This window comes from Rhinoraja longicauda, chromosome 18, assembly GCF_053455715.1.
Source record: "Rhinoraja longicauda isolate Sanriku21f chromosome 18, sRhiLon1.1, whole genome shotgun sequence".
Classification (NCBI taxonomy): Eukaryota; Metazoa; Chordata; class Chondrichthyes; order Rajiformes; family Arhynchobatidae; genus Rhinoraja; species Rhinoraja longicauda.
The window spans coordinates 36,304,684-36,326,901 of record NC_135970.1 but is presented as its reverse complement, the minus strand read 5'-3'; the positions used below and the strand labels follow the sequence as shown (position 1 = coordinate 36,326,901).

At 47.2% G+C, this 22,218-nt stretch overlaps 1 protein-coding gene across 9 annotated transcripts in view; it reads left to right on the top strand.

Moving 5' to 3' along the window:
* nav2a (neuron navigator 2a) overlaps positions 1-22,218 on the top strand; it is a 592,633-nt gene that overhangs the window by 459,818 nt on the left and 110,597 nt on the right. For all 9 annotated transcript variants that reach the window (XM_078415513.1, XM_078415514.1, XM_078415510.1 and 6 more), the window contains 3 exons: positions 16,029-16,167; positions 17,155-17,440; positions 20,416-21,109. In XM_078415513.1, the coding sequence (XP_078271639.1) occupies positions 16,029-16,167; positions 17,155-17,440; positions 20,416-21,109 (1,119 nt within the window). The remainder of the gene's footprint in view (positions 1-16,028; positions 16,168-17,154; positions 17,441-20,415; positions 21,110-22,218) is intronic.

Below are 22,218 nucleotides of genomic sequence, written 5' to 3'. Positions count from 1 at the left end.
CGTACAGACAGCACCCGTAGTCAGGATCGAACCCAGGTCTCTGGTGCTGTAAGACAGCAACTCCACCTCTCCACCACTGTGCCACCCTCTAGTCTTGTGTATTCAGGTTGAAGCTGAGCTGCAAATTAATTATATTTATGTATTGTGCCTCTTTATTTGTACAACGATTCACCAGAAGGTTTCTTTGTCATTGGTATGCAAACTATGCTTAAAACGGCTGGAGTTTAAAGCTTCCTGGTGTGTGTGGGTTATTACATGCACTTTGCTGCACAACCAAAAAAAGATTTTCTTGACTAGTCATAATTTCTCAAATAATAGTTAATCTTGCCAATATTACAGCCAATATATTTAGCAGTGGTTGAAAATTTGTGCAACAACTTGAAACTGTGCAATGGAGTTCATATAAACGTTATCAGTTTGATTACCCGTGTGGTTTAAATTACATATTCTCCCAGTGATGGCGTGGGCTTTCTCTGGGAGCGCCAGTTTCCTCCCACACTCCAAAGACGTAGAGGTTTGCCAGGCTATTTGGCTTGGTGTAAAAAATGTTAAATTGTCCCTGGTGTTGTGTAGGATAGTGTTCGTGTACGGGGATCGCTGGTCGGCACGGACTCGGAGGGCCGAAGGGCCTCTTTCATATATATACAATATATATTTGTGTGTGTGTGTGTGTGTGTGACAGTATGTGTATGTGAATATGTAAGTATGTGTCTCTCAACAATGCTAAAGCAACGGACACCAACAGTGGTCAGAAGGCAGTGGTCAGTGGTCAGAAGGCATTTAAAATGTTAAATTGTCCCTAGTGTTGTGTAGGATAGTGTTCGTGTACGGGGATCGCTTGTCGGCACGGACTCAGAGGGCCGAAGGGCCTCTTTCCATGCTGTGTCTCTTAACAATGCTAAAGCAACGGACAGCAACAGTGGTCAGAAGGCAGAGTAAAAACACACAGGCAATGGCATCTTATAGCAGTGTGCTTAAAATCTGCAAGGGATAAAACTGGAATTTCAGTCCATGGGAGCAGCAGCCAAAGGATTTTCAAACCTTTTTCTGCTAATAAGGCAAACGTGAAGAGAAAATTTGCCCAGTTGGAGGTAAAATATAGTTCAAATACCAAACAGATTATACTGAGTTTGGCTCTTAGAACTACAACTCAAACGTGGGTCTCGTCCAACTTGCCATTATCTTTGTGGCAAACTAAAATGCACCACCATGAATGAAAGGTAAGTTCTGAATCCTGTTGAGATAATCTACTGGTTTTTTTTTTCTTTCTCTGTCAAGCCTGCCAGCCTTTTGACTCTCGCGGGAAACAAGTTTGACCAGACACTGTAGTCGCCGGTAATATGGGGCTTGTCGGGGGAGTCCTTGTTTTGTTATTAATAGCCTTTGTGTGAGTGCCTCTTGCTATGGCGGCATCTGTAACTTGAGCAGGTAAGGCCTGGTGTCCTCTTTTCTAATGGAAGCTTTACAGCTGTAGATACTGTAGCCAGAGCCAGCTTTGTTGCAGGGCGATCTGTGCCCTTTTGTCCAGAGCTCCGATTACATTCAAGGAGACAAGCTGTGAGAAAAACGTAGCTGATACAATAATTCCCCAGGCAACCCTGCTCACGTGGCCTCTGTTAGAGAGCAGTCCTGAACAACTATCTACCTCATTGGTGACCCTCGGACTATCTTTGATCGGACTTTACTAGGGCTTTACCTTGCACTAATGTTATTCCCTTTATCATGCACCTGTACACTGTAAATGTCTCGATTGTAACCGTATTGTCTTTCCGTTGACTGCTGAGCACGCAACAAAAGCTTTTCACTATTCCTCGGTGCATGTGACAATACACTAAACTCAACTGAACTGATTTCAACTTTGATTTCTTGCTTGTCGTTAATACTTCATTAATTTGTTCCTGAGTTAAATCAGTATCGGTTTTACATAAGTATGTGTGTGTGCGTGTGTGTATAGATATGTATAAAGATATATATACACACACACACACACACAATATATATTTGTGTGTGTGTGTGTGTGTGATAGTATGCGTATGTGAATATGCAAATACGCTGAACTTTTTTTCTCGTTTGTTATATTGTTTACAGTGCACTATGTTTACATATTCTGTTGTGCTGCTGCAAGTAAGAATTTCATTGTTCTATCTGGGACATATGACAATAACACACCCCTTGACTCTTCTCTGAAGATTTTCCTGCTGACTTAATCCAAATGTACCTCAACTGAGATGTTCTTCCTGTCCTTAACTTTATTTTTTCTGCGTTTGAAGCTAAATGCTGTGGGACTTCCTGAGGAAGTACACATTCTCTTTGGAAACATTATCTTGTTTGTTTACACCCTTTCACTCAGCAATGGCTGAATTGTTTTGGACAGCACCCATTTCTTGTTCAGACCCATCAAGGAGATGGAATATCCTTTTACTGTCTCTACTGGCTTAGAAATTCACTAATAGAGTGCAATTATTTGATGTGCCTTATGAACCAAAAATAGTGAACACTGAGTTTTGACTCTCGCTCTCTCTCTATTTATAAATATATATATATATATGTGTGTGTGTGTACATTTTTTTATGTATACTCACGCGAATATATATACACACACACACACATACACACATACACACACACACACACACACACACACACACACACACGTATATATATAGAGAGAAGGGTCTCGACCCGAAACATCACCCATTCCTTCTCTCCTGAGATGCTGCCTGACCCGCTGAGTTACTCCAGCATTTTGTGATACCTTCGATTTGTACCAGCATCTGCAGTTTTTTTCCTATATATATGTGTGTGTGTGTGCATGTGTATATATATATATATATATATATATATATTATATATATATATATATATATATGTGTGTGTGTGTGTATATATATACGTGTAGTGCATATATATGTACTATAGTAGTGCAAAGTCAAAAATAATGTCCCCAAATACCTAGTTCAGAGCTTATTCAGAGGTTGCAGTGTTTAATAGCTTCATGGCTGCAGGGAAGAAGCTGCTCCTGAACCCGGAGTCCTGGACTCCTGAGTTTCCAAGGCACCCGTCCCTTCTTCCTGATGGCAGGAGTTTCCACAACGCGCAAATTAATCATAATACATAATTACGTTTTTATTCTTGTGGCTGGAGTGAATTCCTCCCTTGCCTTGATGACATGGCATTTCCCCACTATGCAACTAAGGACAGAGAAAAGCTGCAAGGTTTCATCCCGTCGCATTGGTAAGGTTTTGTGTTTAATCGGGCACGAGACCCCCTTCATGGATTGAGTGATGAAGAGACACGCAGTGTTACGTTTTGAGCTGAGTTGACGGTCATGTTCTTTGTGAATTCTTTGATGGTAGGTGGTATAGCGACATTTAAATGACACTAGACGGGCATGGACCCATTGGGTCCAAACCTCTCCCGCGGGCCCGGCAACCCTCCCCCAACTGATGCCCCATGGACCCGCTGCCGGCCGTGGAGTCTCCCCCGGGGCCATGGGTGGGAGAGGGGGGAGAGGGAGCCCCTCACCCCGGCCCCGTGCGGCCAGAGCGAGACGTGGACCCGTTGGATGCAAACCTCTCCTGCAGCGGCAGCTCAACGGCGACGGCCATCTTCTTCGAGCCTCTGCCGTCGCGCTGCACTGCGGGAGGAAAGTAAGACGCGGGGCACGGCCGGGACACGTGCCGGTCCTCCCGGGGGGGGGAGCGCATTTAACAAAGTTTATTAAGTTAATTGCTTTTAAAATGTAAGAAAACTTGATCAATCAAGACCGCAGATGATCAATCAATACCGTTTTGGCTGTATTTCGGGAACAAATATATCCACAAACCCACAAATATACAAGATGAAAGTTTTGGTAATATGTATATATATATATATATATATATAGATAGATAGATGTGGACAGGGATGTGGATGGGAAAGGCTGAGAGGTGTATGGGCCAAAGGCGGTAGGTGGGACGAGTGTAGATGGGGCAGTTTGGTCGGCATGGCATGTTGGGCCGAAGGGCCTGTTTCCGTGCTGCATGACTCCATGACTCACTTGTGCGTGTCTGGGTGTGTGCATTTGTGTGTGTTTGAAATACTTATTTGCATGAGGCAATTTGTTTAAAGAAATCATTTTAGGGCATACCCTTTTCACAATTTGCGTAAAACTACCTGTGCAATGAATGTGGAGGGAATGGATGGGTGGTGTTTGGGTTGGGACCCTTCATCAGACTGACTGGAGTAGGGGGTAGGAAGATGGGAAAGAGAGGCAGTGGTGGGACAAAGCCGGGAAGTGCGGCACGGTGGCGCAGAGATAGAGCTGCTGCCTCACAGCACCAGGGACCCAGGTTCGATCCTGACTGCGGGTGCTGTCTGCACGGAGTTTGTACATCGTACCCGTGAGCACTTGGGTTTTCTCCGGGTGCTCCGGTTTCCTCCCACACTCCAAAGATGTGCAGGTTTGTAGGTTGATTGGCTTCGGTTAAAATTGTAAATTGTCCCTCGTGTCTAGGATTGTGGCAGTGTACAAGGTGATCGATCGCTGGTCGGCACGGTCTCAGTGGGCCGAAAGGCCTGTTTCCAAGCTGTATCACTGTTGTGTAAAGTCTAAATTTAGGTTAGTGTCGAGTCCGCGCATACCAGCGATCCCCGCACACTAACACTATCTTACATACACCTGCAGTCCATGTGTTTTTTGTTGTTTTTTGTCTTAATTGTAGTGTTTAGATGCGATGTAGTTTTTTTGTGGTTCGGAGGGGGGGACTGTAAAATTGTCTCTTCCGAACGGAGACGCGACCTTTTTCTCTGGGTGGTGTCTCCATTCCCACTGCGGCCTACCATCGGCCAAACACCTGGAGCTGGCGGCCTCCAGCTGGGACCACCTGGGCACTGGTTCGCAGAGCCCGCTGACCGGACTTACCATCTGCGGAGCTGGCTGCCTTCGGAGGCTGTGGTGGCGCTGTGAGTGCGGCTACGACTCGCCTTCGGAGGCTTCGGCCTTGGGCCGCGTGGACGTCGGAAGCTCGCAGGCCCCTGGGTGGGGGCTGACATCGGGAGCTCCGGCAGCGGCAGCGTCTTCGCCCGCCCCGGATCGCGGGGCTTGGGTCGGCCCGCCGCAGACCTATTACCGTTCGGCGCGGCCTGAAATAGGCCGCGGGATTTTTCTCTGCCCGGCGGGGGCTTCAATGTCGGAGCCCCGACCGCCCCGACGTGGCAACTTCAACAGCCTGACCACGGGGAGAATACGGCAGGGGAAGAGAAAAGACATTCTGGCCTTCCATCACAGTGAGGAGGTGTCTGGAGGAGACTCACTGTGATGGATGTTTCTTTTGTTTTTGTTTTGTGTTGGTTTGTGATTGTGTGCATTATTGCATATTTTTATCCCTTCATTGTTGGTCTGAGGGTAACGGAATTTCGTTCAAAAGACTTGTTTTTTTGGATGACAACAAAGGCTATTCTGATTCTGATTCTGACTAAGGCCAATTTTCAATTTTTACCGAAGCCAATTAAACCAGACTTGCATGTCTTTAGAGTGTGGGAGGAAACCGGAGCACCTGGGGAAAACCCACACGGTCACGTTGAAAACGTACAAACTCTGTACAGACAACACCCGTAGTCAGGATCAAACCTGGGTCCCAGGCGCTGTGGGGCAGCAACTCTACCGCTGCGCCACCGTGCCGCCCTGTCTGTGGTATCTTGCATCCCCAGGCCCCTGGAATCTCACAGTGCTTCACAAAAGAAAATAGAATTAATTTGCAGCCTACTTCATTTGTATGGAAAGCACTGAGGTGGTGGCTGAGTCCTCAGGGCGTTCAACTAAGTCACGAACACACGCCCGCAGGGAATTTACATTAAAACCATGAGCGTAAAGATTCACCTTGTTAACTTCTCTCACACTTGTTGCTGGGAAATCCTGAGTGCTTTGCTGCTGTTGCGTGCTCTGGAATTGAAATTAAGGCACAGATTTACTTCGTCTTGGTGCCATGGGGCAAATGCGTGCAGAAGCATGTATTAGTTTTTAGATTAGAGATACAGCGCAGAAATAGGCCCTTCTGCTCATCGGGTCCGCGCCGACCAGCCATCACCCCGTACACAAGTGCTATCCTACACACTAGGGACAGTTTTACTGAAGCCAATTAACCTACAGACCTGAAGAAGGGTCTCGACCCAAAATGTCACCCATTCCTTCTCTCCAGAGATGCTGCCTGTCCCGCTGAGTTACTCCAGCTTTTTGTGTCTAACCCACAGACCTGTACGTTTCGAAGTGTGGGAGGAAACCGGAACCCACGCAGGTTTACGGGGAGAATGCACAAACTCCATACAGGCAGCAGCTCCCTTAGTCAGGATCGAATCTGGGTCTCTGGTGCTGTAAGCCAGCAACTCTACTGCTGTGCCACTGTGCCACCCAAGTGCCCACCTCTGGAGAAAAAGGATGGGTGACCTGATCCTTCTGAAGATGGGTCCCGACCAAAACGTCACCGATCCATGTTCTTCAGTGGTGCTGCCTGCCCTGCTGTGTTGCTTTGGTATCAACCAGCATCTGGAGTTACTACCTCCTCCAGCTTGTGCCTTTTGTTAGATGATTATATGGGGAAGAAACATGCCCTTGCACCCACCCCCTCCATCAGCACCTCTTCACCAGTAAGATGGTCTTCCCACCCTTCCCTATTTCAGGCAGGCTGTGCCAGTGTTGGAGATACAAGGTGTATGGAACATGCTGCCGGAGGAGGTAGTTGAGGCAGGTAGTATCATAATGTTTAAAAGGCAAGGACAGGTACTTGGATAGGATAGGTATAGGATAAGGACCAAATGCAGGCAGGTGGGACTAGTGTAGATGGGGCATGTTGGTCGGCATGGGCATGTTGGGCAAAAGGGCCTGTTTCCACGCTGTATGACTCTGTGACTCTTTGAGTCTAGATGCATTAAGAGTTAAAAGTGCTTACATTTCACCGATTACACCGATTTCTGCTTGCAGATTTTTCCACGCTAAAAAAAAACTCCCAATGTTTTTGAAGGAAGTGTGGTGTGATAATATTTCAAAGGCATTGTGGTTCAATTACATCAGACTTCTCATTTTTGGGGTATGAGTATTCTGGAGTTGCTGAATAGTTTTTGATTGCCAGTTAATAGCTTTCAGCGTCCACACCACTATGTTAGCATCTGGACAATGCAATCAGCAGGCCTGAATTATTCACTGCAAGTACAATCTGAAAGAACTTTTGGGGGAAATAATTATCATATCATATCATATCATATATATACAGCCGGAAACAGGCCTTTTCGGCCCTCCAAGTCCGTGCCGCCCAGCGATCCCCGCACATTAACACTATCCTACACCCACTAGGGACAATTTTTACATTTTACCCAGCCAATTAACCTACATACCTGTACGTCTTTGGAGTGTGGGAGGAAACCGAAGATCTCGGAGAAAACCCATGCAGGTCACGGGGAGAACGTACAAACTCCTTACAGTGCAGCACCCGTAGTCAGGATCGAACCTGAGTCTCCGGCGCTGCAATTATCTGAAACTGTTTCACAATTGTGAGTAGATTCAAGATTCAAGATTCAATTTATTGTCACATGTACCAATTAAGGAACAGTAAAATTTGAGTACAATGTTTGTATGCAAATTCACAGAGGGTGGCTATTTAATGTTTGTTTAAATGAATATACTGTATATATTAGGCACGTCTTATCAAGTTGGATCTTTGTTATTGCTGCCAAGTTTGAATTGGATACATCACGGAGGGGCGGCACGGTGGCGCAGCGGTAGAGTTGCTGCCTTGCAGCGCCAGAGACCCGGGTTCGATCCTGACTACGGGTGCTGTCTGCACGGAGTTTGTACGTTCCCCCCGTGACCACTTGGGTTCCCTCCGGGTGCTCCGGTTTCCTCCCACACTCCAAAGATGTACAGGTTTGTAGGTTGTTTGGCATCGGTTAAAATTGTAAATTGTCCCTGGTGTGTGTAGGATAGTGCTAGTGTACGGGGTGATTGCTGGTCGGCAAAGACTGTGGGCCGAAGGGCCTGTTTCCTCGCTGTATCTAAACTAAACTCAACTAAAAACAAATTCAGTGTGTACAAATGTTTTGGAAGGCATAAACAAAATTCTAAATGTTGTGGATGAATTTGAAGTGAAAACAGCAGCTTAAAGACTCTTTTGCTGAGCCCAATTTTTGTTTTAAATTTACTTAATGCAGAAATTAATGCAGATAAACTGGTTAACAACCCGCAACTCAGCTCCCACACTCCCTACCCGCCCCACCACTCTCCACAACCCCGACTATTTTTCACAGTTTTCTGCCCCCACAATTTGTCTGCAGTAAACATTAATCGATTGGTCAGGTTTAGGTTTATTATTTTCAAGTGCGCGAAGGTACACTGAAAAGCTTTGTTTTGCCTAAAGTGTAGGGAATGGATTAGAAAGTGGGGGAAGAACAAACTATTGCAAATATGTTTTTTTTTAGATACAGCGCAGAAACGGGCCCTTCGGCCCACCGAGTCCGCGCCGCCCAGCAATCCCCGCACATTAACACTATCCTACACACACTAGGGACAATTTTTACATTTGCCCAGCCAATTAACCTACATACCTGTACGTCTTTGGAGTGTGGGAGGAAACCAAAGATCTCGGAGAAAACCCACGCAGGTCACGGGGAGAACGTACAAACTCCGTACAGACAGCACCTCGTTGTCAGGATCGAACCCGGGTCTCTGGCGCTGTGAGGCAGCAACTCTACCGCTGCGCCACCGTGCCGCCCGACCGGCCGAATGCTTCTCGCGTTTTCTCTTTTCATTCAGATTTCTGGTATTCATGGTTTTATTTAGTTTTCATTTATCTTCTCATGTGGTCGGTGCCGACCTTTGACAACACATGTCAAGTACCAGGAGTCTGTTCTCCTACTGAAGGTGCTATGTAAATGCAACTTTTTGAAGAGCATCTTTTTCTAATTTTGTTAGCCAGGAAACCAGTGACATATCAGACTCTTATCTGCCTGCACGTAATCCATATCCGTCCAATCCCTGCATATCCATGTACCTATCGAAAAGCCTCTTAAATGCCACGCTTGTATCTGCCTCCACCACCACCCCTGGCAGCACGTGGGCTTTCTCCAGGTGCTCCCGGTTTCTCCTGTTTCCTCCCACACAACCTTAGACTCTTTCATTCTTGGACCGTGGCGTGAGTTTATTTTCAAAGCACAACCACCCCTCCAAGATTATCAAGTTCATCTCAGGCTGGGATGTGAACTGTGAATTATCTCTGATGTAAGGGAACTAAATATGGATGTTAACATAATAGTTCTTCTTGGAAAGATAATTTCAGCTGAAATAACCTTTCATTTTAAATGTGTGGTCGTAAATGTTGTCGAGCAGATGTGGCTGTGGTAGCGAGTCTGGGTCAAAATGTGGTCGTGGACAAAGGTTCACCTGCACCTCCTCCAACCTCATCTATTGCATCCGCTGCTCTAGATGTCAACTTATTTACATCGGCGAAACCAAGCGCAGGCTCGGTGATCGCTTCGCTCAACACCTACGCTCGGTCCGCGTTGGCCAAACTGATCTCCCGGTGGCCGAGCACTTCAACTCCCCCTCCCATTCCCAGTCTGACCTTTCTGTCATGGGCCTCCTCCAGTGATGCTGCCTGACCTGCTGAGTTACTCCAGCATTTTGTGAATAAATACCTTCATTTTAAATGTGGTCTGAAATTGCCGGATGAAAATATCAAATACTAGAGGGCATAGCTTTGAGGTGAGAGGAGCAAAGTTGAAAGGAGATTTGCGGGGCAAATTTTATCCACCTTCGAGGGCGGTGGGTGCCTGGAACACGCTGCCAGGGCTGGTGGTGGAGGCAGATACGATAGTGGCATTTCAGAACCTTTTAAATAGGTACATGGTGATGCAGGGAATGGAGGGATATGGATTACCTGCAGGCAGATAAAAGTTGGTCTTGATATGATGTTCGGCACAGACATCGTGGGCCGAAGGGCCTGTTCCTGTGCTGTACTGTTCCATGTTCGAGAACTTCAAGTAATTCTTCAAGAACTTCAAGCATTCCCCATCTCTCCATCCCTCCCCCACTGAAGTTGCACCAGCTTCTCGTTCTCACCTAGCAAACTGCTGACAAAGACCTGTTTCCTTTATCATCGTTACTTTTTTGCCTGTCATTCATTCATATGTTCTATATCTCTCTACATCACCGTCTATATCTCTCGTTTCCCTTTCCCTCCGTTTCTCAGTCTAAAGAAGGGTCGCGACCCGAAACGTCACCTTCTCTTCTCAGGTCACATTCCTTCTTTCCAGAGATGCTGCCTGACCCACTGAGTTACTCCGGCATTTTTGTGTCTATCTTCGGTATAAACCACCATCTGCTGTTCCTTCCTACACAGGGTGGATTGGTATTCAGTGATTGTGCTTCGACGTGACTTCATGAAGTGTTTGGAGCCTTACTTTACACTGTTGACTGAAGGTGCAAAACTCGGCACAAAAACCTCTGCAGCTGACATTACCTTGGATCTCAGCTGTAACTGATGTTTGAAATCCCACATCCACTGGAGACGTGGATGGTCAGTAGATATCAATGTTCAGCGGTCCATTCAGCCAGACGTTTTGTTTTTGCTTTGGAAACTTTAACTGAAGTTTGCTGAGATTTTGCAACAGGCCGCCACCATCTGTCTTTACATTTGCCACATCGAGGTTCAGTTCAGTTTCGGTTATTGTCACGCGCACCGAGGCAAAGTTTCTGTTGCTTGCTATCCAGTCAGCGGAAAGACAATACATGATTACAATCAAGCCATTTACAGTGTATAGATAGATACATGATAAGGGAATAACGTTTAGTGCAAGGTAAAGCCAGCAAAGTCCGATCAAGGATAGTCCGAGGGTCATCAATGAGTTGGTCACCAAAGATGCTGGTGCCAATTGTATTTACACCTGAAACTGCAATTCAGGTTTCTGAACGGTCCTTCCATAAGCTAGGGTGCTGTCCAATTCACCTCTACCCCATTGCGGACATTGGACTTTGTCTATTGAACTTCTTCTTCCGTGTCCATCATTCAAATGTCACATCACTGTCATCGTCTGTCCTGAAAAGGGCGCAAGCTAACGGCGACAATCAGTCGGAGCCATCACTTGTACAGTAGACGATGGTGGTAGCAGAATTAGCTCAAGACACTTCCAGTTTCCAGCCCCGCGACATGGACGCTTCTGCTATGGGGCCATCTATTGAACTGATGCGCTACAATGCTGAGAACTACATTCTGCACTCTGTATCTTCCTCTTTGCTCTATTTATTGTACTTGAGTTTAACTTGATTGTTTTTATGTGCAGTGATATGTTGGGGGATATGTTCCCAATGTTGGGGGGGGAGTCCAGAACCAGGGGACACAGTTTAAGAATAAGGGGTACGCCATTTAAAACGGAGATGAGGAAAAACATTTTCAGTCAGAGAGTTGTAAATCTGTGGAATTCACCGCCTCAGAAGGCAGTGGAGGCCAATTCTCTGAATGCATTCAAGAGAGAGCTAGATAGAGCTCTTAAGGATAGCGGAGTCAGGGGGTATGGGGAGAAGGCAGGAACGGGGTACTGATTGAGAATGATCAGCCATGATCACATTGAATGGTGGCGCTGGCTCGTAGGGCCGAATGGCCTCCTCCTTTGTCTATTGTCTATTGATATGTTTGGCTAGCGTGCAAAACAAAGCTTTTGGAGTCAAAGAGTCAGACAGCGTGGAAACAGACCCTTTGGCCGCTGCCTGCATGAAGAATTGGGGTTGCATTGGCTGAGTACAAGTTGACAGGGGAGTTTCACGCAGTGAGCAGCTCTGACGGGAGGCTTCAGTCAGTATTAGATAAATGATAAATGTGTTCCTTAATGTGAGAAACGGTTTTACCTATTCTTTTTTTGTATCTCAGAAACGTCATATTAGCTGTGTCATATTGTAACAATTAACTGAGACAACTTTTCCGAGCCCTTCTCGCTGCCTCTCAGCCTATTCTAGACAGTGTGACTTAAGGGTGACAGTGTGACCGTCAGATCCACATTAGGCAGGAAATGGTTTTGGGTAGACTGATGGGACTGAAGGCTGATAAATCCCCAGGGCCTGATGGTCTGCATCCCAGAGTACTTAAGGAGGTGGCTCTAGAAATAGTGGAAGCATTGGAGATCATTTTTCAATGTTCTATAGATTCAGGATCAGTTCCTGTGGATTGGAGGATAGCAAATGTTATCCCACTTTTTAAGAAAGGAGGGAGAGAGAAAACGGGTAATTATAGACCAGTTAGTCTGACATCAGTGGTGGGGAAGATGCTGGAGTCAATTATAAAAGACGAAATTGCTGAGCATTTGGATAGCAGTAACGGGATCATTCCGAGTCAGCATGGATTTACGAAGGGGAAATCATGCTTGACAAATCTACTGGAATTTTTTGAGGATGTAACTAGGAAAATTGACAAGGGAGAGTCAGTGGATGTGGTGTACCTCGACTTTCAGAAAGCCTTCGACAAGGTCCCACATAGGAGATTAGTGGGCAAAATTAGGGCACATGGTATTGGGGGTAGGGTACTGACATGGATAGAAAATTGGTTGACAGACAGAAAGCAAAGAGTGGGGATAAATGGGTCCCTTTCGGAATGGCAGGCAGTGACCAGTGGGGTACCGCAAGGTTCGGTGCTGGGACCCCAGCTATTTACGATATACATTAATGACTTAGACGAAGGGATTAAAAGTACCATTAGCAAATTTGCAGATGATACTAAGTTGGGGGGTAGTGTGAATTGTGAGGAAGATGCAATAACGCTGCAGGGTGACTTGGACAGGTTGTGTGAGTGGGCGGATACATGGCAGATGCAGTTTAATGTAGGTAAGTGTGAGGTTATTCACTTTGGAAGTAAGAATAGAAAGGCAGATTATTATCTGAATGGTGTCAAGTTAGGAGGAGGGGGAGTTCAACGAGATCTGGGTGTCCTAGTGCATCAGTCAATGAAAGGAAGCATGCAGGTTCAGCAGGCAGTGAAGAAAGCCAATGGAATGTTGGCCTTCGTAACAAGAGGAGTTGAGTATAGGAGCAAAGAGGTCCTTCTACAGTTGTACCGGGCCCTGGTGAGACCGCACCTGGAGTACTGTGTGCAGTTTTGGTCTCCAAATTTGAGGAAGGATATTCTTGCTATGGAGGGCGTGCAGCGTAGGTTCACTAGGTTAATTCCCGGAATGGCGGGACTGTCGTATGTTGAAAGGCTGGAGCGATTGGGCTTGTATACACTGGAATTTAGAAGGATGAGGGGGGATCTTATTGAAACATATAAGATAATTAGGGGATTGGACACATTAGGGGCAGATAACATGTTCCCAATGTTGGGGGAGTCCAGAACAAGGGGCCACAGTTTGAGAATAAGGGGTAGGCCATTTAGAACGGAGATGAGGAAGAACTTTTTCAGTCAGAGGGTGGTGAAGGTGTGGAATTCTCTGCCTCAGAAGGCAGTGGAGGCCAGTTCGTTGGATGCTTTCAAGAGAGAGCTGGATAGAGCTCTTAAGGATAGCGGAGTGAGGGGGTATGGGGAGAAGGCAGGAACGGGGTACTGATTGAGAGTGATCAGCCATGATCGCATTGAATGGCGGTGCTGGCTCGAAGGGCTGAATGGCCTACTCCTGCACCTATTGTCTATTGTCTATTGTCTAAGGGGTCTCTCTGCCAGGATGATAATCAAGTCAAGTCAAGTTAAGTCAATTTTATTTGTATAGCACATTTAAAAACAACCCACGTTGACCAAAGTGCTGTACACCTGATTAGGTACTAAGGAAAAAATTAAACATACAGTAGCACGCAAACATAACAGCACATACAAAACAGTTCACAGCGCCTCCCCAATGAGCTTCAAACGCTAGGGAGTAGAAATAGGTTTTGAGCCTGGACTTAAAGGAGTCGATGGAGGGGGCAGTTCTGATGGGGAGAGGGATGCTGTTCCACAGTCTAGGAGCTGCAACCGCAAAAGCGCGGTCACCCCTGAGCTTAAGCCTAGACTGCGGGATAGTGAGTAGCCCCAAGTCGGCCGACCTGGGGGACCTGGAGATAGAGAGGTGGGTTAGAAGATTTTTGATGTAGGGTGGGGAATGTCCATTTAGGCTTTATACGTGAATAGGAGTAGCTTGAAGTTGATTCTGTACCGTACAGGGAGCCAGTGGAGAGAGGCCAGAATCGGCGTGATGTGGTCCCTTTTACGAGTACCCGTCAGGAGTTTCGCTGCGGCGTTTTGGACCAGTTGCAGGCGGGACAGGGAAGATTGGCTGATCCCAGTGTATAGGGAGTTGCAGTAGTCTAGGCGGGAGGAAATGAAAGCGTGAATGATTTTTTCAGTGTCGTCGAATTGGAGGAAAGGTTTGATTTTAGCTATGGTTCGAAGTTGGAAGAAGCTGGCTTTTACCACAGCGTTGACTTGCTTGTCAAATTTTAATGCAGAGTCAAATATCACGCCGAGGTTTTTGACATGCGGTTTGACTAGGCAGGATAGGCTTCCAAGACTGCCTGTTATCGATTTGATGGAGTCGGGGGGGCCGAATAGGATGACCTCAGACTTGCTCTCGTTTAATTGGAGGAAGTTCTGTGCCATCCAACATTTTATGTCCTCAAGGCAGTGTAAGAGGCTGTTTAAATTTGACTGGTTGTTGGGTTTCAGGGGGAGGTAAAGCTGAGTGTCATCGGCATAGCAGTGGAAAGAAATGCCGTGCCTTTGAATGATTTGGCCAAGGGGGAGCATGTATAGAGAGAAGAGAATGGGGCCTAGGATGGAGCCTTGTGGAACTCCGCAGGAGAGGCTAGCTGGAGCAGAGGAATAACTGCCTATGTTGATGGCGAAACTCCTATCTTTGCATCAATGCCAACCGCGTACCGGAGACGGTCAATAAGGATGGTGTGGTCCACTGTATCGAACGCTGCGCTGAGGTCGAGAAGGAGCAGGATTGCACAGTCGCCGGTGTCGATGGCGAGAAGCAGGTCGTTGTGTACCTTCAACAATCAGAAGCAGAAGCAGGAACGAGCCTGCAAACTCCTGGTTTTTGTGATCCTGTCAGAGTGCGGCAGACTGGACCCGCACCCAAAGAGTTCTGGACTATTGATTTCAAAACATGAGTTTAATGCCCACGACAGCAGCTGTGGAGTGTAAATTCAAGTAATGAAATAAATCTGGGATTTCAGTTAGTTTCAGTGATGGTGATCGTGAAATGACCGGATTTTAGTTAAAACCCACTGATACCCCGGGAGGGAATTTTGTCATCTCTCCCTCTTTGGACTTTAGACAGCAGAGATACAGCGCAGAAACAGGCCCTTCGGCCCGCCAAGTCCGTGCCGACCAGTGAACCCCCAACACTCACACTGTCCTGCACACTAGAGCCAATTTGCAATTTTACAGAAGCCAATTAACCTCCAAATCTATCTGTCTTTGGAGTGAGGGAGGAAACCGGAGCACCCGGAGAACACCCACACAGTCACGTGGGGAAGGTACAAACTCTATACAGACAGCAACTGTAGTAGAAAAGTAAGGCTAAATGTGCTAAAAGGCAGCGGAGACGCTTTGTAAGGTGAAACTCAGTCACAAGGCATTGTCACTAACATGGACAGGTATGGGTAGCATGGTGGCGTAGTGGTAGAGCTGCTGCCTTTACAGCGCCAGAGACCCGGGTTTGATTCTGACTACAGGTGCTGTCTGTACGCAGTTTGTACGTTCTCCCCGTGACCACGTGGGTTTTCTCCGGTTTGCTCCCACACTTTAAAAACGTACAGGTTTGCAGGTTAAATGGCTTCGGTAAAATTGTAAATTGTCCCTAGTGTGTGTGTAGGATAGTGCTGCTGTACCTCCTTGTCTATGTATCACCCTCTCCCCGAGACCCTTCTTCAGACTCAGAGAGTCAGGGGAGAGGGAGACAAAGACGGGTCTCGACCCGGAACATTACCCATTCCTTCTCTCCAGAGATGCCGCCTGTCCCGCTCAGTCACTCCAGCATTTTGTGTCTGTCTCCGGTTTTAATCGGTGTGCACTTTTGTGTTTTCTCCCCCCTAGTTGGGATGACAGCAGCTCCGTCAGCAGTGGAATTAGCGACACCATAGACAACCTCAGCACGGACGACATTAACACCAGCTCCTCCATCAGCTCCTACGCCAACACTCCAGCCACCGCCCGCAAAAACCCTGACCACCAGGTAAAAGCAATGCTTCAATGGTGCTGTTATTGGCACACCTGCAAAGTGCTATCACAGGGAATATCGTTCTCATACGAACAGTCCAGTAGAGTATTGCCATACCACCACCCCCACCCCCAATCCACGATTAACAAGTGGACAGAAAGGGTTACAGAAACAGTCTATTGAGCCCGCCTGTGGGAGAGTCTGGGATCAAAGGCCACAGGTTGAATTTAAAGGACATTCCTTTAGAAAGGAGATGAGGAGGAATTTATTCAGTCAGAGGGTGGTGAATCTGTGGAATTCATTGCCACAGGCGGCTGCGAAAAGCATGGATAAAGTGGATGTAGAGAGGATGTCTCCACTGGTGGGACAGTCTAGGTCCAGAGGCCACAGCCTGAGTATTCGTGATATTATGTTTTGTTGAACCTGCAGACTAGAATCATATGGGTTTATACGATGAGTGTTCGTGCTGTGACATTCTTATGTTATTTATCTTGGCCCCAGAGTACCACATGTATTGCTGGTCATCTGGATATTATATGTTTTTTTGAATGGTAATATTTTATAATTACTTTGAACAACAGAAGGTTTTATCTGGGGATATTTTTAAGGCGGACAGATTCTGGATTAGTACGGGTGTCTGGGCTTATGGGGATGAGGCAGGAGAGTGGGGTTAGGAGGGAGAGATAGATCAGCCACGATTGAACGACGGAGTTGACTTGATGGGCTGAATGGCCTAATTTCTGCTCCTATCACTTCTGAACTTATGAACACAAACTACATACCTCAGATTTCCTCATTCGATATACTCACGGGTGAAAATTCGATATATCTCACGGGCGAAAATAAAATGTACCATTTTTAACTGTGAAAGGCATCTGGTAGATTGAGGCATTTAACGAGATTTGTAAAGTTAGGGATGCATCAGCAACTCACCGACGTTTTTCACAATCCACGTCGGTGCCACGATGAAGAGTGAAAGTGATGGGTTTGGTGTTTCTGCAGGTGCAGACAGATGCAGAGAAGAATTCGGACAGGAACTCGACCTGGTCTGGCGAAGAGCTGAAGAGATCAGACGGTGGTTCGGACAGCGGAATCAAGATGGACGCCAGCTCAAAGTGGAGACGGAACCCATCGGACGTCTCGGACGAGTCGGACAAAAGCAGTTCCAACAAGAAGACGACGGTAATTTCCCAGACAGGATCGTGGCGTCGAGGAATGACGGCCCAGATCGGAATCACCACCCCCAGGGCAAAGACCTCCACCAACACTCTCAAAGGTCAAGTTGCAGGTAAGGAGAAGTGAGCAATTTGCAAATGGGACAGATCGCTGGAGTAACTCAGCGGGTCAAGGGTCCCGACCCGAAACGTCACCTCTCCACGTTCTCTAGGGACACCTCGTGACCGGCTGAGTTACTCCAGCACTTTGTGTCTTTATTTTGTGAGCTAGCATTTGCAGTTCCTTGTGGGTGAGAGGATGAGAGGATGAGAGGAGATCTTATCGAAACGTATAAGATTATTAAGGGGTTGGACACGTTAGAGGCAGGAAACATGTTCCCAATGTTGGGGGAGTCCAGAACAAGGGGCCACAGTTTAAGAATAAGGGGAGGCCATTTAGAACTGAGATGAGGAAAAACTTTTTCAGTCAGAGAGTTGTGAATCTGTGGAATTCTCTGCCTCAGAAGGCAGTGGAGGCCAATTCTCTGAATGCATTCAAGAGAGAGCTAGATAGAGCTCTTAAGGATAGCGGAGTCAGGGGGTATGGGGAGAAGGCAGGGACAGGGTACTGATTGAGAATGATCAGCCATGATCACATTGAATGGCGGTGCTGGCTCGAAGGGCCGAATGGCCTCCTCCTGCACCTATTGTCTATTGTCTATTGTGTCTCCAAATCGCAAACAGGATCTGGACATTATCTTGCACTATATGTTTAAGAAGCTTTTCGATCGGCACATCGAATGGAGGGATATGGATCACTTTTGCAGGTAGATAAGATCAGTTCAACTAGGCATCATGTGTAGAAGGAACTGCAGATGCTGGTTTAAACCGAAGATAGACACAAAAAGCTGGAGTGACTCAGGGTGCCAGGCAGCATCTCTGGAGAGAAGGAATGGGTGATGTTTTGGGTCAAGATCCTTCTTCAGAATGGTTAGCGATAAGGGAAACGAGAGGTATAGACAGTGATGTGGAGAGATAAAGAACAATGAATGAAAGATATGCAAAAAAGTAACAATGATAAAGGAAACAGGCCATTGTAAGCTGTTTGTAGGGTGAAAATGAGAAGCTAGTGGGGGAGGGAGAGAGAGGGGGAATGCAGGGGCTACCTGAAGCAAATTGGAGGAACAGCATCTCATATTTTGCTTGGGCAGCTTACAGCCCAGTGGTATGAATATTGATTTCTCTCACTTCAGGTGGCCCCGGCATTCCCTCTCTCTCTATCCCTCCCCCAACCAGGTCGCACCAGCTTCTCATTTTCACCCTACAAACAGCTTACTCTTGGCCTGTTTCCTTTATCATTGTTACTCTTTTGCATGTCTTTCATTCATTCATCCATCCATCCCGGGATGCTGCCTGTCCCGCTGAGTTACTCCTGCTTTTTGTGTCTTATCAACCAGGCATCATGTTCGGTATAAACATCGTGTTATATTAATGTAATATAAATCAAACAATAAAATCAATGGCTCTAACATCAATTAGAGCAGCACGGTGGTACAGCAGTAGAGTTGCTGCCTTACAGCACCAGAGACACAGGTTTGATCCTGACTATGGGTGCTGTCTGTAGATTGATCCCTGGGATGGCGGGACTTACACATGAGGAAATACTGGATAGACTGGGCTTGTACTCGCTGGAATTTAGAAGACTGAGGGGGGATCTTATAGAAACATATAAAATTCTTAAGGGGTTGGAGAGGCTAGATGCGGGAAGATTGTTCCCGATGTTGGGGGAGTCCAGAACCAGGGGTCACAGCTTAAGGATAAGGGGGAAGTCTTTTAGGACCGAGATGAGAAAACATTTCTTCACACAGAGAGTGGTGAGTCTGTGGAATTCTCTGCCACAGAAGGTAGTTGAGGCCAGTTCATTGGCTATATTTAAGAGGGAGTTAGATGTGGCCCTTTTTGCTAAAGGGATCAGGGGGCATGGAGAGAAGGCAGGTACAGGCTACTGAGCTGGATGATCAGCCATGATCATATTGAATGGTGGTACAGGCTCGAAGGGCCGAATGGCCTACTCCTGCACCTATTTTCTATCGTGGGCCAAAGGGTCTGTTCCTGTGCTGTACTGTTCTATGTTCAATGTTTGACCAATCAGCATGCAAACAATAGACAATAGACAATAGGTGCAGGAGTAGGCCATTCGGCCCTTCGAGCCAGCACCGCCATTCAATGTGATCATGGCTGATCATTCTCAATCAGTACCCCGTTCCTGCTTTCTCCCCATACCCCCTGACTCCGCTATCCTTAAGAGCTCTATCTAGCTCTCTCTTGACTGTATTCAGAGAATTGGCCTCCACTGCCCTCTGAGGCAGAGAATTCCACTAAACTAAACTGAATTAGAGGCGGCACAGTAGCGCAGCGGTAGAATTACTACCTTACAGCGCCAGAGAGCCGGGTTCGATCCTTACTATGGGTGCTGTTTGTACGGAGTTTGTACGTTCTCCCTGTGACTGCATGGGCTTTCTCTGGGTGCTCCAGTTTTCTCCCGCACTCCAAAGACACATCCAGGTTTGTATGTTAATTGGTCTGGGTGAAAATTGTAAATTGTCCCTTGTGTGTATGGGTCATGGGTCGGCACAGACTCGGCGGGCTGAGGGGCCTGTTTCCGCGCTGAAGTTTAGTTTAGTTAAGAGACACAGTGGGGAAACAGACCCTTCAGCCCACAGAGTCCGCGCCGAACAACGATCCCCGCACACTAACACTGCCCTACACACACTAGGGACAATTTACAATTGTACCAAAGCCAATTACCCAACAAATCTCATACGTCTTTGTAGTGTGGGAGGAAACCGGAGATCTCGGAGAAAACCCACGCAGGTCACGGGGAGAACGTACAAACTCCACACAGGCAGCACCCAGAGTCAGGATCGTACACGGGTCTCTGGCGCTGCAAGGCAGCAACTCTACCGCTGCGCCACTGTGCAGCTGAACTAAAGTCAAATATGTTGATACTCAGAAGAAACATGGCAGTATCTGGAGAAGATATTTATTTCACTTAATCACTGTGATGTTGATGAAGATTTACGTGTACAATTTTTTTTTTTACGTGCAGCCAAAACCGACGACGTGAAGGTGTCGGAGAAGGGCAGGTTGTCTCCCAAGTCGACGAGCGTTCACCGTTCCCCTTCGGATGCGGGCCGCAGCAGCGGGGACGAAGGGAAGAAGCCCCCTTCCAGCGCGTCGCGCTCCACCACGGGCACGAACACGTTTGGCTTCAAGAAGCACGGGGGCTCGGCGGGAGGGATCACCATCATCACGGCGAGTGGCGTCACTATCACCAGCGGCTCGGCCACCCTGGGCAAGATACCCAAGTCGTCAGGCCTGGCGGGGCGAGGGTCCGTGCGGAAAGTCAGTGTGGACGGATCGCAGAACGCGGAGGAGAACTACCTGATTCTCAACGGGCGCACCAACCTGCAGTACCGCAGCCTGCCCCGACCCAGCAAGTCGAATAACCGGGGAACTGGGAACAGGTCCAGCACCAGCAGCATCGACTCCAACATCAGCAGCAAATCGACAGGGCTTCCCATCTCTAAACTGAAAGAGCCATCCAAGGTCGCCGCAGGCAACCCGATGCCTCTGTTAGCCAACCAGACGGATCGAGAGAAGGGTGTGCATTCTGACACGGAGACCGGGCCCTCATCAAGCTCTGGCAAAGCCAATCCTTCCCAGACTGCAGCCAACAGCGCTCAGGGTACTCGACAGCAAGGATCCAAATACCCTGACATCGCTTCTCCCACCTTACGGAGGCAAGTCAGAATACTTCATTATCGCAACTTGTGCCTGTGAGAAATGAGTGCAAATTATTTTTTATTTTATTTTCGTTTAGTTTTGAGATACAGCGCGGAAACAGGCTCTTTCGGCCCACCGGGTCCAGCGATCCCCGCCCAGTAACACTATCCTACACCCACTAGGGACAATTTTTACATTTGCCCAGCCAATTAACCTACATACCTGTACGTTTTTGGAGTGTGGGAGGAAACCGAAAATCTCAGAGAAAACTCACGCAGGTCACGGGGAGAACGTACAAACTCCGTACTGACAGCGCCCTTAGTCGGGATCGAGCCCAGGTCTCCGACGCTGCATTCACTGTAGGGCAGCAACTCTACCGCTGCACCACCGTGATGCCAAAAATACTGACTGTGTTTCACTTGTCAGATGCTGTTAGCTCGCTTTTAATTAGGCTGTCCAACAGTCCATGAGAACATGTTAAGAGAGTTCCATCTGAATATAGACACATAAAAGCTGGAGTAACAGCGGGTCAGGCAGCATCTCTGGAGAAAAGGAATAGGTGACGTTTCGGGTCGAGACCCTTCTTCCGACTGAGAGTCAGGGGAAAGAGAAACGAGAGATATAGATGGTGATACAGAGAGATATAGAACAAATGAATGAAAAATATGCAAAGTAACGATAATAAAGGAAACATGCCATTGTTAGCTGTGGGCTCGGTGAAAACGAGTTACATAGAAACATAGAAACATAGAAAATAGGTGCAGGAGTAGGCCATTCGGCCCTTCGAGCCTCCACCGCCATTCAATATGATCATGGTTGATCATCCAGCTCAGTAATCTGTACCTGCCTTCTCTCCATACCCCCGATCCCTTTAGCCACAAGGGCCACATCTAACTCCCTCTTAAATATAGCCAATGAACTGGCCTCAACTACCTTCTGTGGCAGAGAATTCCACAGACTCACCACTCTCTGTGTGAAGAAATGTTTTCTCATCTCGGTCCTAAAAGACTTCCCCCTTTCCTTAAGCTGTGACTCCTGGTTCTGGACTTCCTCAACATCGGGAACAATCTTCCCGCATCTAGCCTCTCCAACCCGTTAAGAATTTTATATGTTTCTATAAGATCCC